Source organism: Callospermophilus lateralis, chromosome 15 (genome assembly GCF_048772815.1).
Source record: "Callospermophilus lateralis isolate mCalLat2 chromosome 15, mCalLat2.hap1, whole genome shotgun sequence".
Classification (NCBI taxonomy): domain Eukaryota; kingdom Metazoa; phylum Chordata; class Mammalia; order Rodentia; family Sciuridae; genus Callospermophilus; species Callospermophilus lateralis.
Genome location: NC_135319.1, coordinates 79,048,567 through 79,068,196, shown reverse-complemented (window position 1 = coordinate 79,068,196; position 19,630 = coordinate 79,048,567). Strand labels below are relative to the sequence as shown.

Here is a 19,630-nt window from a genome sequence, read left to right as displayed (position 1 = left end):
CAGTAGCCATTAATCACATGTGACTACTGAGTACCTGAAATACAACTAGTTCAACCAAGGAACTGAATTTTAAGTTTGTTAGTTTTTTGGTTTTACCTAATTTTATTCATTTAGATTTAAATAGAGCTAGCACTGGACAGAATAGCTCTAGAACAAGAATTTTCGGATGTAGGACAGACATAGAATAAAACATTGCTTCTAACATAGAGTAAGGGAAATGAGTTGAATTGTCATGGTGATAGAACTTTCTGGAATTGAAACTTTTTTCTGATAATGAGAAAACTGTCCGTGGGGTTGTACCACCCCTGCCTTACAGACTAATAGCTAAGCAACCCTGGTTCCCATCCAGATGCAGCTGCTTTGGCAGCCCAGAGCAAGTCCTCAGAAGATATCATCAAGTTTTCCAAGTTCCCAGCAGCCCAGGCGCCAGACCCCAGCGAGATACCAAAGATTGAGACGGACCACTGGCCTGGTCCCCCCTCACTTGCCGCCGTAGGTATGCAATTGATGCAGCTAAGTCAAATGGACAAATTGCGAGGGGAGCTAACCATGAGATGCTTGGAAAGGTACAAGAACATGTGTCCAAACTTAAAGACTTTAAGAAAAGTACAGCCAAGAGGCAGAATAGTGAAAAGACCTAACGTGGCATTAGTTTGTGTGCAAGTTGCTTCAGTTACAGAAACACATCAACCAGAGCATGGCTCTAACCAAACCCACTGAGATCCAGAACTGGTCTAAAATGGATGGTTTGCACAGACTCTCGGAGTTATCACTGTAGGATCAACTGTTTCAAGCACAGTTGAGTCAGAGCTTCATGGCAAAAGCATTGTTCTATATAAATAGAGTCTAGTGGGTGGGTTTGCTGAGGGTCCATGGAAGCATGACTTCTTTTAGTTACATTTGTTTTAGACTATATCTGGATTATAGTTATATTTCTCTTAACCAGCAACCTTAACACCAAAGCACTTTAACGTTCCTGCAAGATCATGTTCTCCATTGCTAAGGAAAGCTATTACAGAGTAGAAGATTTTCGGAAATAGCAAGTGAGGGGATGTAACTTTACATCTGTCATCTCCATGATCCTGTGCTAAAATGTCATTTTGGAGCTGTTTCATCCTTTTCTTTATGCTTTCCAATTGTGTCTGTGTCTTTACTGTTTTGTCATAGTGAAATCACTCAGCCCCGAAAGGGATATTAACAAGCACAGAAGCAAATACTGAAAATCCAGTGAGTCAGCCTTACAAAGGCATGACTATGGCTTATCACATTTTTATTGACAACCTGAAAGGCCTTCAATTTTCCAAAATTTCCTAATATTCTGCATCAGGTTATTTTTATCAAGTTAATTGAGAAATGATTTTTATAGGCAATAAAGTGATTTTAAAACATTTAATATTTATAGAAATAGTTGAAGGAAAAATCTACTTAGTTCATCATTCATAAGTATTCTATGATTATGTTAATGAGATTTGTTTAATTCTTACAAAGTTGGATCTCTTAGTTTTTATTAGAATACACTAAAGAGAGAAAATTGACATTGACATTTATGATTTTAAGAACTAAGAATGTGTCAATCTGTGCCTTTAGGAAGTCTGTGGGGGCCTTGTGCCCCCACAGTTGTATTGCTGAGCAGGGACTTGGAAGCAGCTAAGCTTTTGCGGAAAAGGAGAATTCAATTTTTATTGTTGAAACTATCATCACTACATAGTTTAAAGTTCCTTTGGGTTCCAAGATGAGGAAAATGTCTGGTCCATTAATCAGAATGATGAAAACTGAGACTATTAGTTGAAGTTTATTTTGATTAGATTAGCAAACTTTCCTGTTTCCTCCCACAGCCAGATTAATCCAAGTAATTTAGGGAAAATAACAATTATCTTCATCTTCCAACCATTCAGACAGATTCTTCCTTTCCATTCCCTGTCTCCCCTTATTCCAAGAAATGTAAAAACCGTTCGCAATTTTAAAAAATACACACAGTAATTTTTAGCTTTATTGATACTGTTTTTACATAACTGTTGGTAAAAAATTCTTTTTAAAAAATATTTATTTTTTTATTTGTAATTGGACGTAATTCCTTTAAAAGACACAAACAAATATGCTTTTTAATTGATTTACTAAGTGTAGGTGACAGTGATAGTATTCTGAAAAGTCTAAATCTTCAGAAAAAGAGAAAACCACAAGATTTTTAAACTTGTCACAAGACAGAAACCATCTTATGGATTTGTTGGTATGTGGATAAATTCAAATTCCTCTCTATTTGAAAAATTGACCTCAGGGACATTAGCTGGGGATGCCCCTCCCATTCACTATATGGAGCCCTGACCCATGGTTAATCTGATGACAGGCTCAGGGAGGTGGCAAACCAGTTCTAATTGAGCAGAGTATTGCAGGGAGTCACTGGTACATTGAACCAGCTTGCCAAAGGGGCCCACCTTCTTAGAGAAACCACCTGGGCGAGCTGGATTGGTGGTGGGTGCCTTTCCCCCCTGTCTGGTTCACTTCGACTTGTGAAGGACCAACCACTGCAGAGCTTGCCAGCCTACAAATTGAACACGGATGGACTAGTCAGTTAAGATTCCCTTGTCATGGGGCTGATGTGAGAAGTTGTCTTTGCTGTGGAATTAGGAACTGACATGAGACGCAGATCTAGTGGCAGAGAGGAAGATGAGGAGGAACTCCTGAGACGCCGGCAGCTTCAAGAAGAGCAGTTAATGAAGGTTTGTCCTTAAACTACCTTGTAGCTGTCTTCAATTCTAATTCAATAAAATCTATAACTTTTTACATCACTACTCTGTACAAGCCACTAAGACAGGCAAGAGGTGGTCCCAGCCCCTTGAGGCTTACAGTCCAGCGAGACATGACAAGCATGAACTTTAATAAGGACTTTGCACTTGCCTTTAGAGGTGATGACATTGAGGCTGGAGGTCGGAGGGATGTGGAATGGTTGGAGAGTGTGACTGTGTGAGTGGGCACGTGGTGCATGTGCAGAGAGGGCGCAGGAGGGCCAGGTAGGTGGAGGCGATGTACATCTGGGGCCTGCAGGCTCTTCTGGAAGAATTCCCTTAGGATTGAATATTTCTCCAAGTTTCCCCTCAGAACTTGGAGGATATTATGCATATCTAGACCAGGAGAAAAGGAATCAAGGGGACAGTCACCAAAAGGTGCCCATTGCCCTCCTTCCTCTAGCAAGGGCCTACTGCAAACCAGAAGGATGTCTGATTATAAACTCTCCCACCAATAATGCATCCCTTGAAATGATGTTTTCCAAAGAGATGAGAAAAGCACATTAATTATATGGGGGAAAGAACATAGAGTATAATCTTAGTTTTGTATAAAACATGTATAGAAAAATAATAGATTAGGGTAAATAGAAGTTAGAAATGGTGTCACCTCTGAGTAGCGTATCATTGGTTCATTCTTTCCTTCCAGATTTTCCAAAATATGTACAACGAACACACACTTATTTTTTGTTTTGCTTTTAAATCAATGCAATTTTTTTTTAAAGATTCATTCCCAATTTCCCCTTTCCATATCAAAAGTCCACCACACACTCACATACGCCTGCTGAGGTCACCCACTGACACGTTGGGGAGGGCAAAGGAAGGAGGCAGCTTTCTGACAGAACCTGGCACAGGGACATTCCCCTGACATTGGAAAGGCTAAGAGGGGTGCAGAGTCCAGAACTTGTCCTGCTTTTTGAGGAGTTACCAGGCACTGGACCTACCTGCAACCAGGCCCCCTAGGGTCAAGAACTTCTTGCAAGACCTTCTGGAAAGAAACTAGTTCCATGAAAGTAATCGCAGACTTTGCTTTCATTTTCCTTTTTCTTTTTCTTTTTTTCCTGTGCATAGCTTAATTCAGGCCTAGGGCAGTTGATACTGAAGGAAGAGATGGAGAAGGAGAGCCGGGAGAGAGCATCCTTGTTAGCCAGCCGCTATGACTCTCCTATCCACTCAGGTGAGTGGCAGACCCTTCCTAGCATGAGCTGAGAGCCAGAACCTGCCTGGCCAGTTGTGCAAGAGGCAGGACCACTTATGGTGATCTCCAGAGCTCCTTCTAATTCTGAGATTCTGTTCTATATGAATACATAATACCATATCTCCATAGATCAAAAAATGGAGAGCTCAAAAAAATGTAATGACACATTCAAAGATGTGAGCGTGTTAAGTTGCTGAACCAGAAGTCAAATTCAGCAGCCTATTTGCCTTCCATGCCCTTAATAAATGGGATAGACCTAGACCAGGACTAGTCCAGGCCTCCCAGGAGCCCAGCTGTGCTCAGCCAGTAGAACTTCAAATGGTTGGTTTCCAGGCCAGTTACTGCTGCCATGTCACTGGGACAGGGGGCCCATGTGTTCGGTCATCCCTGGGTTTGAATCCTCGTTCAGCTGTCATATGAGTTGAGTGACCGTTGGCAGGATACTTCTCTTAACTCCTATTTCTTCTTTTGTAAAATGGAAATAATAATCATATTATTAGGGTACTGAGGATACAAGGAGATAAATTCTGTCAAGCACTTAGATGGGGGCCAGAATTTTAGGAAGCACAGCTCCCTTGGTCCTGCTGGCTTTCTTTCCCTGCCCTTCCGTAATAGTGTCAGTGTTATGATACTATTCCCTGGGCCCTTAAATATGGTGGCATTTTGTGATCATTTGAGCCCAATATCATTCGAATTGTTTTTGGTAAATCTCCTCTTCTGCAAAGCAAGCAATACGCTATCAAGGTCATTAAAGAACTAGATTTCTGCTTTTATAACAATGGCCTTTTGACCTTTTTCTCACTCAGCTTCCTACGCTCCATCATCTAAAACCTCATCTCTTCCTGGCTATGGAAAAAATGGGCTTCACCGGGTAAGATTTCTCTTCTATTGGTTATTTCTTTGTGCATTCCCTCTTCAGTCCTAGCTGAAGTTCAGGCTTGTTGTCCGACTACATCTGACCCTTTTTTAAAGTTATAATTGGATACAATACTTTTATTTTATTTATTTATTTATTTTTATGTGGTGCTGAGGATTGAACCCAGGGCCTCACATGTGCTAGGCAAGCACTCTACCACTGAGCCCCAGCCCTACGTTGGACTCTTGACCTGAATGTTGGATTATAATGAAAACTGTAACTTCCCTGGACACCTTGTAAATCACAAAAAGTGAAAGGCAAAGTGAAAATATTTCTTTTGAGAGGAGAAATTGGCTTTAAATAAATTAATGGCCTATGGAAACTTGAGACTAGATTAGTGTGGCAGATGTTGTTACAGTGCAGCAAAAAGTAATTGAGTCTTTTTTTTTTTTTTTTTTTTTGTACTAGGGATTGAACCCAAGGTTGCTTAACCACATCCCTAGCTCTTTTTATTTTTACTTTGAGACAGGGCCTCATTAAATTGCTGAGGCTGGCTTTGAATTTGAGATCCTCCTGTCTCAGCTTCCTGAGCCACTGGAATTATTGGCCTGTGCCACCGCACCTGGCTTTGAGTTGTTATTTCTGCGATGAACAGAAAGTTTCTTGAAATTGTCCTCCTCACAAGCCAAAGAACAATGGTAATTCTGTAACTACACAGGGAAATGTATTTGAGAGATATTTGCTTACCAGGGGCCTGCTGAGCAGTGGCAATAGAAGTACCACAGCAAAGATTTTACAGTTGCAAAGGAATAAATAGGAGAGAAAATTAATGAGGGTCCAGGAAATGAGCCTGGGAAGGGTTCTTAGGATTTGGTAAATCCTGTCTTTCTTTCTACCTGTCTCCAAAGTGATCACTGTGTAGTTTTTCTAATGATGTTTTTCCCCCTCATTCCAGCCTGTTTCCACAGACTTTGCTCAGTATAACAGCTACGGAGATGTCAGCGGGGGAGTGCGAGGTGAGGCTCTCATGGCCAGGCTGACAGGGCAGCCTCTTCCCAGGTGGTCAAGGTTCACTTGAGACTGTGCCCTGTCTCCAGGCACTGCATGCCTTTGGGTTTCACCCTCCAGTAGGATCACAGGTCTCTTCTGTGAGCCAGCAGAGCAAGTGCTAAAATCTAGAGGATCTCCACTGAAATCCAGCAAAGGGAATCCTTGTATTTCCCTCTGTTCGCTTCCTGGAGATGCAGCAATAAGGGAGACACAGCCCCTGCCCTCAAAATGCATATGGCAAGGAAAGAGAAAAGAAGGATAATTTCTCTTGATTCCTAAAACTGGAGTTGGCATTTTCTGGCTTCTTGGAAGCTGCAGTACAGCATGGGCACAGACTGGGAACAGGGAAACGACATGGTTCATGGGGACTATTTTAGGAATTGTAGTAGAAGACAGTCTCTCTGGGAATGGCTCCACATTTTTCCAGGCCTTTTCCTGATATTTTCCTTTCCTTTCCTTTTCAGACTACCAGGTATGGACCACTCTGCTTCCTTAAATTGGCCACACCAGCACCATAGAGCCATTTTCTAACCCAGGCTGTTTGCCCCAGGTTATAGATAATACTGTAGTTGATTTGTCATTCTACCACAGCTATGAAGCATAGGCACATCTAGTGCCCTGGTCAAGCTGTCCCTGCAGGCCATGGGGACATAGCATAAGCCAAGTCAGTTGTGGAAAGACTCTCTTGCTCTGGCTTAGGAGAGTCTCTCCAGGTTGAAAGCAGACCAACATCAGGGGTCAACTCATGTGCAGTATTTTTTTCTTTTAGTTATAATTGTAACAGAAAGAAACTTAGGTCTTGAGCAACAGAAAGGAATAGTTTGCTCTCAAACTATTCCTCTTTTTCTGGAACTTTTTTTTTTTTTTTTAAGTGGAGAAAGGTGGTCCTGGGGATTGAACCCAGAGCCTCATGCGTACCAGGCAGACTCTCTACCACTGAGCTACACCCCTAGCCCTAGAACATCTGAGCAAAGATAAGGAAAAATACAAGGAAAACTAAGCCCAAACTGAGAAATTAGTCCATAGTTATTAAGCCAGGATCTTTCTGAAACTGGATCTCAGAAGAGATTCCTGCTTCTTGTTCAATAAGAATCTCGTTTTGAAAAATACATGATAAGGAATATGACACATTATAAGATAGTTATACGAGACCCAACCGGGAAGTTTGGGAGCCCACAGAGTCCTCCCTTGAGCGCCCCTATTCTGTGCTCATCCTTGAACCACGTTTCTGCTGCAGACCCTCCCAGATGGCCACATGCCTGCAATGAGAATGGACCGGGGCGTGTCCATGCCCAACATGTTGGAACCAAAGGCAAGTACAGCTCTTCTCTTTTGTCTCGTGCAGGGATGACATGGCCCTACAAAGATTTGGTCTCCTGTTTTTTCACCCTTTTTGGAGTGCGAGGCTCACTTTGTTCTAGACTGGTGCATCTAGGGGAGCTGTCAGAAAACACATTGTCTTTTCACTCTGGCTGCAATCAGTCCACAGGTTTAAGCCCTTACTACAGTTGGAACTCTGTATTCTTAGTGAGATACCAGCACTTCTTTTCCTTGGCCACCCTTGGGATGACTGGTCGCTCTAGCTTCAGAACATTCTGTACCTCCAGAGGTAACCAAGAGCTTGTGCCCCCTGTCAGCCTTAACTGGGCTTATTTCAATGGGTCCATTGCCAGAACATTGCTTCTGGGCCTGCCTGGCTCTGTGGATCATGAGATAGTTATGGACCAAGATTGCTGAACTCAGCCATCTCACAGAACTACATAAAAGCCAGCATATATACCTGCAATTTCGATTTTTCTCAAACTTTTACCTTCATCCCCCACTCAGAGTAAGGATACATGTACCCAGCCAAGCCCTCCCAAGGCACAGTGCTCTGTGAGGCCTTGATGGAGATTTATGTCCCTGTCCCTATTCCCCGGAGCTCCTGCTGGTCTTGAGAGATGAACACCTTGTACTCTGTCATGATTATCTCTCAGAAGCTCTGTCTTGGTAGTGTTGGATTTTAAGTAGATTCTGCTTGTTAATAAAAACGAACAGCAGTATATTAGGAGGTGATTTTCTTTCCTTCTCAGATATTTCCATATGAAATGCTCATGGTGACCAACAGAGGGCGCAACAAAATCCTAAGAGATGTGGACAGAACCCGGCTGGAGGTAAAAAAAAAAAACAAAAAACAAAAAAATCCAAACCCAGTTGCAGATCCCTATACAACCCCCCACTGCACCCTGCAGTGTCCCCAGAGAAATGTTTTATTTTTTCAGTGAAAATGAAAAATCGTAAAGATTAATCTCATATTGTAGGTAACTAAGAGGTAACTAAAATCTCAGAGAATCACTAATGAGATAAAAACACAAGAAGCAAGTTTGCAGGCCTGTATCCATTATTCTTGTATGTACTGAGCTCTCTATTAGACTCCTGGAGGTACAGCAATAACCCAGACTTGACCCCTGCCCTCAAAATACATATGTCAAGGAGGGATTGAGAAGGATGTTTTGGGTTTCTGGTGCCCAATCTAAATCTGGCACTCCCTGGCATCAGGGAGGACAGTAGTACAGCCCTTATATTTAAATGTATCTATACTTAGATCAGTATTTTTAAAATGCCTGGAATGACATTTGAAGCAACCTTTGAGACACAGTATGATTTTAGTCATTTTCTTTGGAAATTGGATGCTGTTGTAATGAGAGCTGGGGAATGCAGAATGGGTGTGTCCATCCCCCTTCAGATAGTCCTCTTCCCCTGACCCTGGGCTGAGCCCACTGGGAATCGGGAAGGAGCTCTCTAGGAGGAGGTTTATACCGGACAAATGTCTTTCGTGGCTGTTACTGCATTCCTTGTGGAGGGGTGAGCTGGGTACACATGCCCAAGGCTCCTTAGATCTGGAAGATTGATCTTTGTACTTTTCCATCTGAATGATTTATTTTAAAAAAAAATTCTGACTGCCAGTCTCAGGAAAACTCGTAACTGCTCCCTGACAAAAGGCGATGCCTTTGCAGAAGTCAGGCTGGCTCGGAGAATACTTGCCCCCGTGTCCTAAGGGGACTGTTCTGGAAGCAGTGGCAGATAGGAGGCCTCCCCGGTAGAACAGGTATCTAACTCCTCCTCGTTGATAAGCCATGAAGAAGCCCAGGGCTCCCAGGGACCACCCTGGAAGTCTCTTTCTGGCTGGCTTTCTATTGCCATGGTCCATTTTCTGTGTATCTTCTGTACATCCCAAGGAACCTAAGTGGAGTCCCCTCCACCATCAGATATCACTCTCCTGTGCTGCATTACTACTCAGAGTTGTTTTAACACTGGATTATAACAGGACCAGTGACATGAACGAGCTCCTCATCTGGTGGAAAGGGCACTCACCTGGCCTAGTAAATGAGCATCGGAGATAAGCCCCTCTCCCATCAGGCAGCCTTACTCTTCAAAATGATGACAGTACTCCTCAGTACCTGCAAGGGGTTGATTCCAGGACCTCCCTGCAGATCCCAATATCCATGGAAGCTTAAGTCTCTTCTAAGAAATGATGTAAAATTCACATATTATCTTAACATATCCTTGTGTACACTTTAAATCACCTAAATGCATAATACCTAAAACAATATAAATGGCCATTATGCCGCATTGTTTAGGTAAATGGCAAGGAAAAATGTCAATGCATGTTCAGAACAGAGGCAATGTCTATGGATATCTTTGGTCTGCACTTGGCTGAACTAAGGATGTGGAACCCACAGATATGGAGGGTCAACTGTATCTTTAAGCTGGAGGTCAACTCTCCAGGCCATCCGTGTGGCCATCAGGACTGACCACTACTCTGTTCTCTCTTCCCAGCGCCACTTGGCCCCGGAAGTGTTTCGGGAAATCTTTGGGATGTCCATACAGGAGTTTGACAAGTTACCTCTTTGGAGACGCAACGACATGAAGAAGAAAGCAAGACTCTTCTAAGTCCCACACGTAAATGGCAGTTAGAAAAATGACTGGCAGTGGGGCAAGGCCTGCTGTGTTACACTAAGGCCCAGACTTGATTGGAGAATTTATAGACTGCCATCCCTCAGCCACGACAAAAAGGGAAATTCTGGTCCCAACACCCATGAGCCAAACACTGGGCCAACCCACAGTAACACTTGCCAAGCAGCCATGGGTAGAAATTTCTATGTTTCCAAAATCAGCAGTAGTGTCCACACGTGACCTTTTCTCATGACCTCGTATCCACAACAGGAGCTTCTTTCTTTCTCCTTCTGTTTTCCTTTAACTGTTGTCCACCCTAGTGCTGACTGTAGTGGTAAGAGCCAGCAAGTGCCCTTAGAATGCCGCACAGGAAGAAACAGTTGTACTAATTCCAAAGGATGAATATATTTATTACGTAGCACTGTGCTAAGCAGGAGTCTGAGGAGCAGGGCCATGTGGTAGCAGCAGTTGTGCGCAGCTTTTCCTTGCCGGCCTCTAGAAGCTCTGTCTGGGCTCTGGCAAGAACAGAAATCAGGGAACCGGGCAGGTCTGATGGAGCCTGAATATCAGCAAAAAAGTGATTTTTAACAAGCTCCTTGTTCTCTTTGTTTGCTGGGACCTGGTTGGCAAATTGCTTAGCCATTACTAGAATTTTTTGAAAGAGGAAAGAAAGGAAAAGGAAAAGGAATGAAGGAAACCCTCCCTGAACTCTTTTTCTGCTTCAAATAGTGTAATGATTCTTCTCACCAAGGACAGGAGGTGGCCTGGGCTCCACCTTCACAAAGAAAGGAAAGACAAGAATTGTCTTCTGACTGGCCCAGTTGCATGCAGCGAGGTGATTTTTGTCCATGGGTCATATCCCTCTTAGCAAATATAAAAACAAAAAAATCCATGTTCTGCCCCAAATGCAAGTTCTCATGCTCAGCGTTCCCTATAAACTGTCGGCATCCTCTGAATCCAATCAAACCCATGCTGATTTTGCTGTTTAAGGTCTTTTCAGTAGTAAGTTAAGGAAAGGCATGTTTTCCTCTTAAATATCTGCAACTCCAAAGTAGATTACATCCAATCAATTTAATTTGGCCTTCTCAGCTTTCCTTGTTGTTTGGCACTGTTAACTTCAGCGTGAGTGTGTGCACGTGCGTGCCTGTGCGTGGATGCACGCTTAACTCACCCAGGGCAGTTTTGTGAGTCTGCATGTGCTTTTTGATTTCTGCTTGAATGTTTGTCACACTGCGCTGCTGCTTCTAAGGGATATTTGGTACAAGTGCATGTGACTCAAAGATCAAGAGTGAGGCTAAGCTGTGCCCTCAACGTTGCCTCCTTCATGGGTGAGTGTTGGTGCTTAGAAGCCAGCACTCAGGCTGAGGTAGCTCACGGCTGGACTGGGCTGCAGACCACTCAGGTGGGAAGGGTTGGTTTGGAGCTCAAAGCATCCTGCCAGGGTCCTCATACTCTACAACTCTCGATTCAAATTGGAGCCTAGCCTCAGCACAATGTTTGGCCTGCTTCTTGCTTTGCCCTGGCAGAGTATAGGGGTGGGACTGTGGTATATTTGTAGTGTCTCCCTACCAGTCATTAACAGTGGTGACCAAGTGGGTCCCAGGACTCAGCTGGTGGAGAGGCTAGTGGAGTCAATGAAAGACCCACCATGTCTGTCATTGATAATGAGTCATCACTCATGAACATTCAAGTCAAGTGCCAGCATGAGAAAAGGTATTTGGAAACCTGGGCACAATTAGGTGGTTTTCTATATTTTGCATCTCTTGGTCCACATGAAAGAGGACTTGACTCTGTCATGAAAGAGGGAAATTAGACTCTTCCTCTTTATGTTAGAGACCCAGAGTCAAAGGCCCTATAGTTACAAAAATTAAAAAACTGGACCCTAAATTCTGCTCCCAGTAGTGACACCCTGCTCTTTTGTAATTTTTGAATTCAGTTCTGCATCCAACATGAAAAACAGAAAGCTTCTTTCCATACCAAGCATACTAATTCACTTAAACTGTACCCTACAAAGATACCCTTCAAAGATAAATTACTAGAAAACAACAGTAGCCTCTTGCCTGTCCTTGGCTACTGGAAACCCTCGGAGTAGCTCCCCTACACCATTCCCTAGCAGAAGGTTCCAGATGGAAGGATGGCTTGGGGACAGCCTAGTTCTAACTGCCAGATCTGCTGTAAGGGCTACAATGCCTTATCCATTTTTGTTATACTGGGTGCAGCATGCCTGATCTTGAAGTGTCCAGGACACAGCACAATAGATGGATGTTCTCCATTTAACCCTGTGCTGGACCGCACGGGAAAATTCCAACTGCTAACACAAAGTTCATCTCTAGAAAAGGAATTATATACCTGGCAAGCTTGGTGCATATCTTAAGGGCTACTTTTTTGAGCATTTGACTTGTGACTTTGAAGCGCATACTGATTGCACGAAGTAGAAGAGGTCTCTATGACAATATGAGTCAGTGCTTCCTTTAAAATTTCTTCCAGAGAGCTCAGGCCATCACAAAGTCTTCCTGGTGATTTATTAGGAGATTTGAAGAGCATTTGGAAACATATTCAGCTAGCCATGCATCTCCATTTTGGTTTGGGGTTTGTTATTAAATGTTTTTAATGTGACTTCTTCAATAACTAAACATAAGCTGCCTGTTCTCTGAAATCTCAGAGAGAGAAACTAGAATTAATGAGTAACAAGGTGCGGGGATGGGGGTGATTTTCTACCTGTACTCTCTGTTCTCTCCTGACCTGAAATCCAGGGCCTCCCAGCTGAGGCTCCTCTTCTGAAGCACAGGCTGTTGTAGTTCTGTTTTCAACCTTGGTCTCCTCCATCTCAGCCTGGGAAAGCCCAGCTGGTAACATTTCTAAAACTCTCACCTAATATCTTTACATTTTGAAGCAGACATCTTTTCCTAAGAATTGCTTCTGAGATGATGATATAAAATATATGTGCTTTTGCAAGTTTAAAAGAGTTTAAATTAACCACTCTCGACTAAGTAAGTCTCTCTAACGATTGTGTACAGCAGATTTGGTGTGGTTCTGGGGCGTGTGGCAGGGGCAGGGACAGTTCCAGGTTGTGCCCTAACAGACCCCTGCTTCTGATTATCCTGAAAGATGGTGGAAGGGATGAACTCTGTCCCATCAACCCTTCTGTGTCCTCTGAAGCAAGCACAGATTTATAAATCACTTCATTTGTATTTCTGGTAGCTATTTAATCTGTACCTCATATTGCCAGCCCTGATTTTATTTGATTTTAAAGTTATTCTTCTTCTGATGAACCAAGTGTTGGTGTACCTTTAAACTTGCTCTTTCAGGCTCCCTTTGGAAGAACCTTCCAGAAAAAGAGATCACTTAGGGCTTGAGATTTGCAATGATACCATCTAACAATGACAATGTGCACTAAGTAGATTCCCCAACAACCCTGTGATGGGAGAATGAGAAAGCTATACTTTGGCATTAAAAAAAAAAAAAAAAAAAAGTCATTATCCTTCCATTTGCTGCCCAGTAAGCAGAGAGAGATGGTAATGGATGTATTCAGCATATAGATTATTATGTTTTTATTTGGGCAAGTTTAATTGATGGTAAACCCAAAAAGAAAGAGGGGGTTTGTCAGTTTAAATGGAAACTTTCTAAACAGTGAATGTGTGCACAATAAAATTCAATCCAAAGTTTTCTGCAGCTTCGTATAACTGAGTGGTGGTTGTGATCATCAAACGGAATTCTCCCAATTCTCTTGGAAGAGCAGAGTGCCCATGAATAACTTCCTGAGCCCTCTGATGGAAGGTGGAAGGACAGCGAATTACCATTCTGAAGGGGTGGAAACACACCCTCTCCTGGCTAGCTATGTCTCTGTCCGTTATGGAGGGAGATAGTCGTCCACAGACTGGTGTTCTTTGGGGGTTTGGCGTGTATACAGTCTTGTGATAAATGTGAGTTGTGTCCGTGTGTTACTGAGGGCCCTGCATAGAGGCTCTCGGGGTTCTTCATTTTAAGCTGGGTTTGTGGCTTTTTATCAACTGGTGAAAGGCATCAGCTCTTCCTGTCTTCCCTCTCCTTTCGGAAATACAAAAGCAGATGTTTAGAAGGAACGTCTTGAGATGCCGTGTTGTGTTCCCCGTGAAAGTGAGGTGGGTGTGCGTGTGCACCCGAATACCTCGTGCTTGTGTGCACAGGAGTGGGGCCGGCCTGTCCCATGTTGATGAGCTGCGCAGTGCCCACCTGCTCCATGCTCCTGTTGCGAGCAGCACTTCCACGCTCCCTCGCCACTCCACCCCGCATCCTGCTGTACCACAGCTCGTGAATAAAGCCGTGTGCTTCCTTCCTAAGTGCCTCTGTGCTTTCATTTCTTGCTCCCAGGTTTCCTTCGCTGGGTTCAGTGGCGCACACCTGTAATCCTAGTGGCTCAGGAGGCTGAGGCTGGAGGATGGCAAGTTAAAAGGCAGCCTCAGCAACTTAGCAAGACCCTGTCTCAAAAATAAATAAACAAATAAATAAATAAATAAAAGGGCTGGAGATGGGCTCAGTGGGAAGTGCCCCTACGTTCCATCACTGGTACAAGAAAAAAAAAATACCATTCTGACTTCTAAGAAACAAAACAAAACCAGAATGAACCCAAAACCCTGGGAATGCATTTCTATCACATAAGTTAGGAGGTAGCTCAACGCATTTTTTCCAGCTCTGTTTGTTGAATGATCCAGGTATTGACCAAGCTGACTAGAGAAGGGAAGATTCTTAGTCCAGCTATCACACTGTGAAAATGTAACCAATGCTTGGTTCTGTTTGTGACACAGAGGTGACAGCTTCATCATTGGGACAAAACTGAGAATTTGTAGAAGCTGCAGGACAACAGCTTGTGAGTTGTCAGGAGTGTGAGCCTTGTTGGTAAGAAGCTGAAATGCACTAGGAGAAAAGCGTCTTCAAATCTTTGGATTCCTCCGCATTATCAAAATTGACATGAAGAAAATCTAGGTTTCAGTTTATTTGATTTTCAGCTTGCCGGAACATACTAAGATGGCCTGCTTCGGCCATAGCCTTTATTCTACCTGTCGAGTCTGTGCAGGGGCCTGTCACACCCGCACTCACACAGACCCTTGCCTGGATGCAGGACTCAGGTTGTTTATTCCTGTAGAAACAGGCCAGGAACATGGTTCTACTCGGCTCTGCTTCCACCAGCACCAACACTGGTCCGTAACCCCTTCCGCCAGGAGTCATCTCTAGTCCCTATTATGAGTACCTGTGGCATTTGGCTTTGGTGGCCACCTTTTTATTGGCAGTTGATTGCTGCCTCACTTCATGGCTACCCCTCCCTCAGAGCCAAGCTTACCCACCTTTGATGGGAGTCTAAGGACATTCATGACCAACCCCTTACTCACCCACCACTTCCCTCCCCTGAGGCCCTGCCGGAATCTCACCACTGCAGACCACGCCTCTCCCCACCCACTCAGCTTAGCCAGGGACATTTCCTCTATACAGTGTCCAACTCTTCAAGGAGGTGGCCAGGAGAGAAGATCGGGCCCCAAGGAAAGGAGGTCATGGCCAGCATTGATTCTTTAAAACCAGTTTCCCATCAGCTCTGTGGAGCTACCCATGGGAGTTTCCCAGGGGCTCCATTGGCCCTAAATCAAAGACGACACACATTCACACCCTTTCCCTGGGCCTGTCTGATGGCCCGGCCCAGCCAGCCCCAGCAAATTCTTTGCATGCTTATGGTTGAACCTCACGTTCAGTGCTTGGCAAGTGTCGTCTGGTACTGTTAGCTCTGCGTGTGTTTCTGCTGTTCAGTTGACTCTAGGGAAATCTCCATGTTGAGTGCCAGGCAACCCTTAACCCAGGCAAAGCCTCAACATACCCCTCAGGACAATCCCGTGAGGCAGAGAATGGTAGCTCCCCCATGTGGTGACGAAACCAAAGCTCAGGGGCTAACCAAACGTGCCTGGTCACTCGGCCGGTGGGCAGCAGAGCTGGGAGTATCCAGCCTCTTCCTTTAGAATCCCATGAGTTTTTACTTCAAATCCCACTGCCTGTGGCCTTCTGGGGACAAGGACTATGTCTGCCATTCTAAACCTCCCAGGGCCGGTTCCATTCATCCTGCCCAAGAGCCCCGCTACTGTCATCAAGGAACAGTTATGAACATGTTGAGAGGTTACTGGCTGTGTGTGTTGGTGCCAGTCATCTAGTATCTCTAAGCCTCTGTTTACTCCTCTGAAGACTGGATGATAAATAATACCCATCATAAGATGGTTGCTAAATTATAACCTGTTGAGCACTTGGCACAGTACCCAGCACATAGTAACTGCTCAAGAAACTTCAGTGACCTTTATGAAGAGCAATTAGTTACTTAGACTTGAAAAACTCCATAAACTCTCTGAGTCTCAGTGTTTTCAACAGATAGATTGAGAATGGATACCTGTTCTGGCCATGTTATGGGGCATCGAGGCAAATGATGTAAGATGGAGTATTCAGATGCAGGCAAGTGCTTTATTACTAGAAGCTATTGGACACTGGAGGGGAGTTCTGGTGCTTGGATAAGGTCTAATACTATATTTTAAATAACTTAGAATTTGAGTTTTTCATTCTTAGCTTTCCCATCTGCCATCTTTGCATAGTACCTGAGCATTCAAACAAGCCTACATCCTCTTTACATTCTCAATAACAGCACCCTCTTCACCCTGCAATGGTCTAAAGATTGAGATCCCTGAAGATATGCCAACTAACAGCACTGAGAACTGAGAGGATCACACAGCAGCTGTGTGCAGGGTTCAGCATCAAACTGTCTGGGCTGAAGTTCCAGCTCTACCAATAAGCAGCTGCATACCTAATGACAACTTGCTTGATTTCCCCAAACCTCAATTTCCATGTCTATAAAAGGAATAAATAATAATACCTACCTCAAAGGGTTATTATGGAATTCCCACAGAACAAGACCTGGCATGATACAAAATGAGTTTTCAGACATTAGCTTTTATTAATGAAGTGGCTGCCAAGTAATAAGAACCTACTATTTACCCGGCCCTGAGCCAAGTGTATTATGTGATTTCTTTCTTGATTCCTTACATTGCTTCTATTTTAGAATTAAGGGAACAGACCTAGAGAGGCTAAGTGTCCTATCCAAGATCTGCCTGCTATTGGGGAGCTGGGATTCAAACCCTGTCACTCTAGTACCACGCTGACCTTCTGGGTGTCACACATCATAGCCAGCCAGGGTGGCAGATGGCTCGAACCAGAGGTGTGTGAAGGTGCCAGCTTCCTGGGTGAGGAGGACCCCGCCCCACCCCAAGGATGCTTATACATACAACCGGAAGAGGATCTGGGACTCATTCCAATGAGAGATGTCATTGGTTCCAGAAAGATCCTTCTGATTGTGTGACTTCCAAGCACCTGAAGGCTGCAAAGATGAAGAGAGCTGCCAGTCCATAGGGTATTTGGGGACATGTTCTCAACTCAAAAAAGCTGCCAGTCTCACTCAGCCCCTCCTGCCCATTGCTGGAAAGGGACTCCTCTTCCCTGCAGAGTCCAGCAGCCTGCCTGGGTGTGTCCACCAGCCCTGCCCTGCTGGACGTGGCCCATTGTAGGCTGGAGAACATTAGGAAGGGTGGAGGCGAGAGGCTGGCAGCTTTGAGAAAGCCCAGGGGGCTGGGGAGAGCCGTGGCCAAAGGACATCTAGACCCTAGCCCCGAGGACCTGCCACATTCTAAATTTCCTTCTCCCCGACCTGAGACCAGGATTCTGAAAAAATGTGTCCTTTGTCTCCTGCAGAGCTGAGGGTAGGCCCTAGCCAGCCAGGGCTATGGAGGAGGGTATAGTATGACCACATTCATTTTACTTTCCAATGTCAACGGGATGAAAATGTTCTCTGGGGCCGCCATTGTGCTCAGGACAATGGCGGCCCCTGGAGAGGGTTTTCTGTATTTATTTGTGCTATCCCCTGCTGCTGCCTCTCAACTCAGCCCTTCCCATCCGATAAAAAGTTGGCATGGGAAATCCTCCCCTCCAAAGCCAAGGCTGTTTCTGCTCTGCCCCAGCCTGGTTTAACACTGGGCCCTCCCAGACCATCCCCAAGGGGCTGGAGGCAGGGCAGAGCCTGGGAACAACTTCCAGACCCAGAGTTGGTGGGATTCAGACATCAGGGATCCAAGGAACAGGAGTCCATCCCAGGGTGATAGCCACAGCTCCTGTTTTGGGTGGGCCTCCAGAGTACCAAGAGCTGGGATGAATCCTCTGTGCAGATTATTTTAATTAATCTGAGAAGGGTAAACCCATGACTGGGAGGCACACCAGCCCCCTGCCATCAAGTACAAATGCCACATTCCTTCTAAGCAGTCACCTCTCTGGGGTCTCCATGTTGTTAACATGTGGTTTTCCATGGATTTGTCAGAAGGACTGTGTTCGCAAAGACAAACACCGGCCCTCCTCAGCAAGGTGGAGCCTAGCCATGAATAACATTTTGTTCTAAACTGGACGGAGGCTGGCACAGAGAGAATAGGTTCTTTCTTTCCTGTTATTGTCTTAAAACCTATGCTTCTTAATGAAAAGTTAGAAAGTGTTGATAGCAGTCACCTTCCCATTAGATAGGAAAAAGAGTCCCCTGTGTAAAAAATAATAATTATTAATACTCCCCTCCCCTGCATAAAAACAAGGTGCTCAGACAACTTAAACCTTGCAGGACTTGCAAATGCATGGGCTCCGATCCTCACAGCCTGGGTACGTGCTGGTGCCCTCAGTTCACAAGCAGGAGTTGCCCGTCTTGTGGAAACTCTAACAGGCCCTTGACGGAGGGGCCAACATTTGGTCCCAACTCTAACTGCATGGAGGTTTGTTTTGGTCTGTCCGGGTGGGAGCTGGAAAGCTGTATCCTGCCACAAACTTTAAAAGCTTTCAGGTGAATCCATGATCACCCCCACATCATCTGAGGTCAGCAGTGGAGCTGGGCGGTGGCTAACCAACCGTCCACTGCCAGGCTTCGTCACTCACTGTCACCCTAATTCATGGGACCAGAAGTCAGATGATGCTGAGAGGACATTGCTGGCATCTTTCCTTAGCACAGCCAGACTCTAGGGCTCCACACACTCTCTGGGAGATTCCGTCAGCACCTGCTCAGGTATGGCTGCATGGATGTTTTCTCCTAAAATAGAGGAGCATGGGATGACAGGACCCATCAAACACAGTTGCTTGGAGGAGAAGCAGCCCAGGGATGTCACGCCTCCTCTTCTCCGTCCACAGACTCTCGGAACACTGGGAAAACCCTGTCCCGGGAGCAGCTTCTTTCTTTCCCAGTGTGCTTCCTTCTGCTTTGTTCCGTTGTTTGCTGCAAGGGCAGGTATGCAGAGCTTGAGACAGTCACCCCGGGGAAATTTAGTAACCGTCTTCAGGGCCTGGCTGGAGGGAGCGTGAGAACGAGTGAACCAGGAGTTGTGATGACGTAGGCTTCTTTTGTGTGTTTTTGAGCCTTCACATACCAGATCTGCGGTGGGTGTAATAGTGACTCCCATGAGCTAGGCCTACCCAAAATCTCAGACTGTGAACTTGTCTGGAACGAGGAGCTTTGAGATATAATTAAGGAAGGATAAAGATGAGATCATTGTAGATGGGGGGGGGAATGCTAAGTCTGAAGGCCAGTGTCCTAGAAGAGATGAGGAGAAAACAAGGAGCTGCCCTCAGAGAAGAGGCCACATGAAGATGAGGCAGAGATTAGAGGCTCCCCAAGGCAGAGAATGCCAGGAGCCCCCCAGAAGCTGAAGGAGGCAGGAAGGGATCCTCCCTGGAGGCTCTCCTCACAGCTTGGGTTGGAATTCCTGGCCTCTAGAACTGTGGAGAGTA

General features: G+C 44.9%; 1 protein-coding gene and 1 non-coding gene across 5 annotated transcripts in view; one reads left to right on the top strand and one right to left on the bottom strand.

The window, feature by feature from the left end:
- The window catches only part of Ablim1 (actin binding LIM protein 1), a 137,056-nt gene extending 122,917 nt beyond the window's left edge, over positions 1-14,139 (top strand). For 2 of the 4 annotated variants that reach the window (XM_076834285.1, XM_076834286.1), the window contains 9 exons: positions 350-496; positions 2,626-2,717; positions 3,852-3,957; positions 4,785-4,849; positions 5,790-5,850; positions 6,349-6,356; positions 7,122-7,196; positions 7,957-8,037; positions 9,704-14,139. In XM_076834285.1, coding sequence (XP_076690400.1) covers positions 350-496; positions 2,626-2,717; positions 3,852-3,957; positions 4,785-4,849; positions 5,790-5,850; positions 6,349-6,356; positions 7,122-7,196; positions 7,957-8,037; positions 9,704-9,817 — 749 coding nt within the window. In that variant the 3' untranslated portion in view covers positions 9,818-14,139. The remainder of the gene's footprint in view (positions 1-349; positions 497-2,625; positions 2,718-3,851; positions 3,958-4,784; positions 4,850-5,789; positions 5,851-6,348; positions 6,357-7,121; positions 7,197-7,956; positions 8,038-9,703) is intronic. The other 2 variants (XM_076834287.1, XM_076834289.1) reach the window with 2 other exon arrangements.
- Positions 6,764-6,834, bottom strand: Trnat-ggu (transfer RNA threonine (anticodon GGU)). The gene has a single exon. It is a non-coding gene; the product is annotated as a tRNA-Thr (tRNA).
- Positions 14,140-19,630: the final 5,491 nt, after the last annotated feature.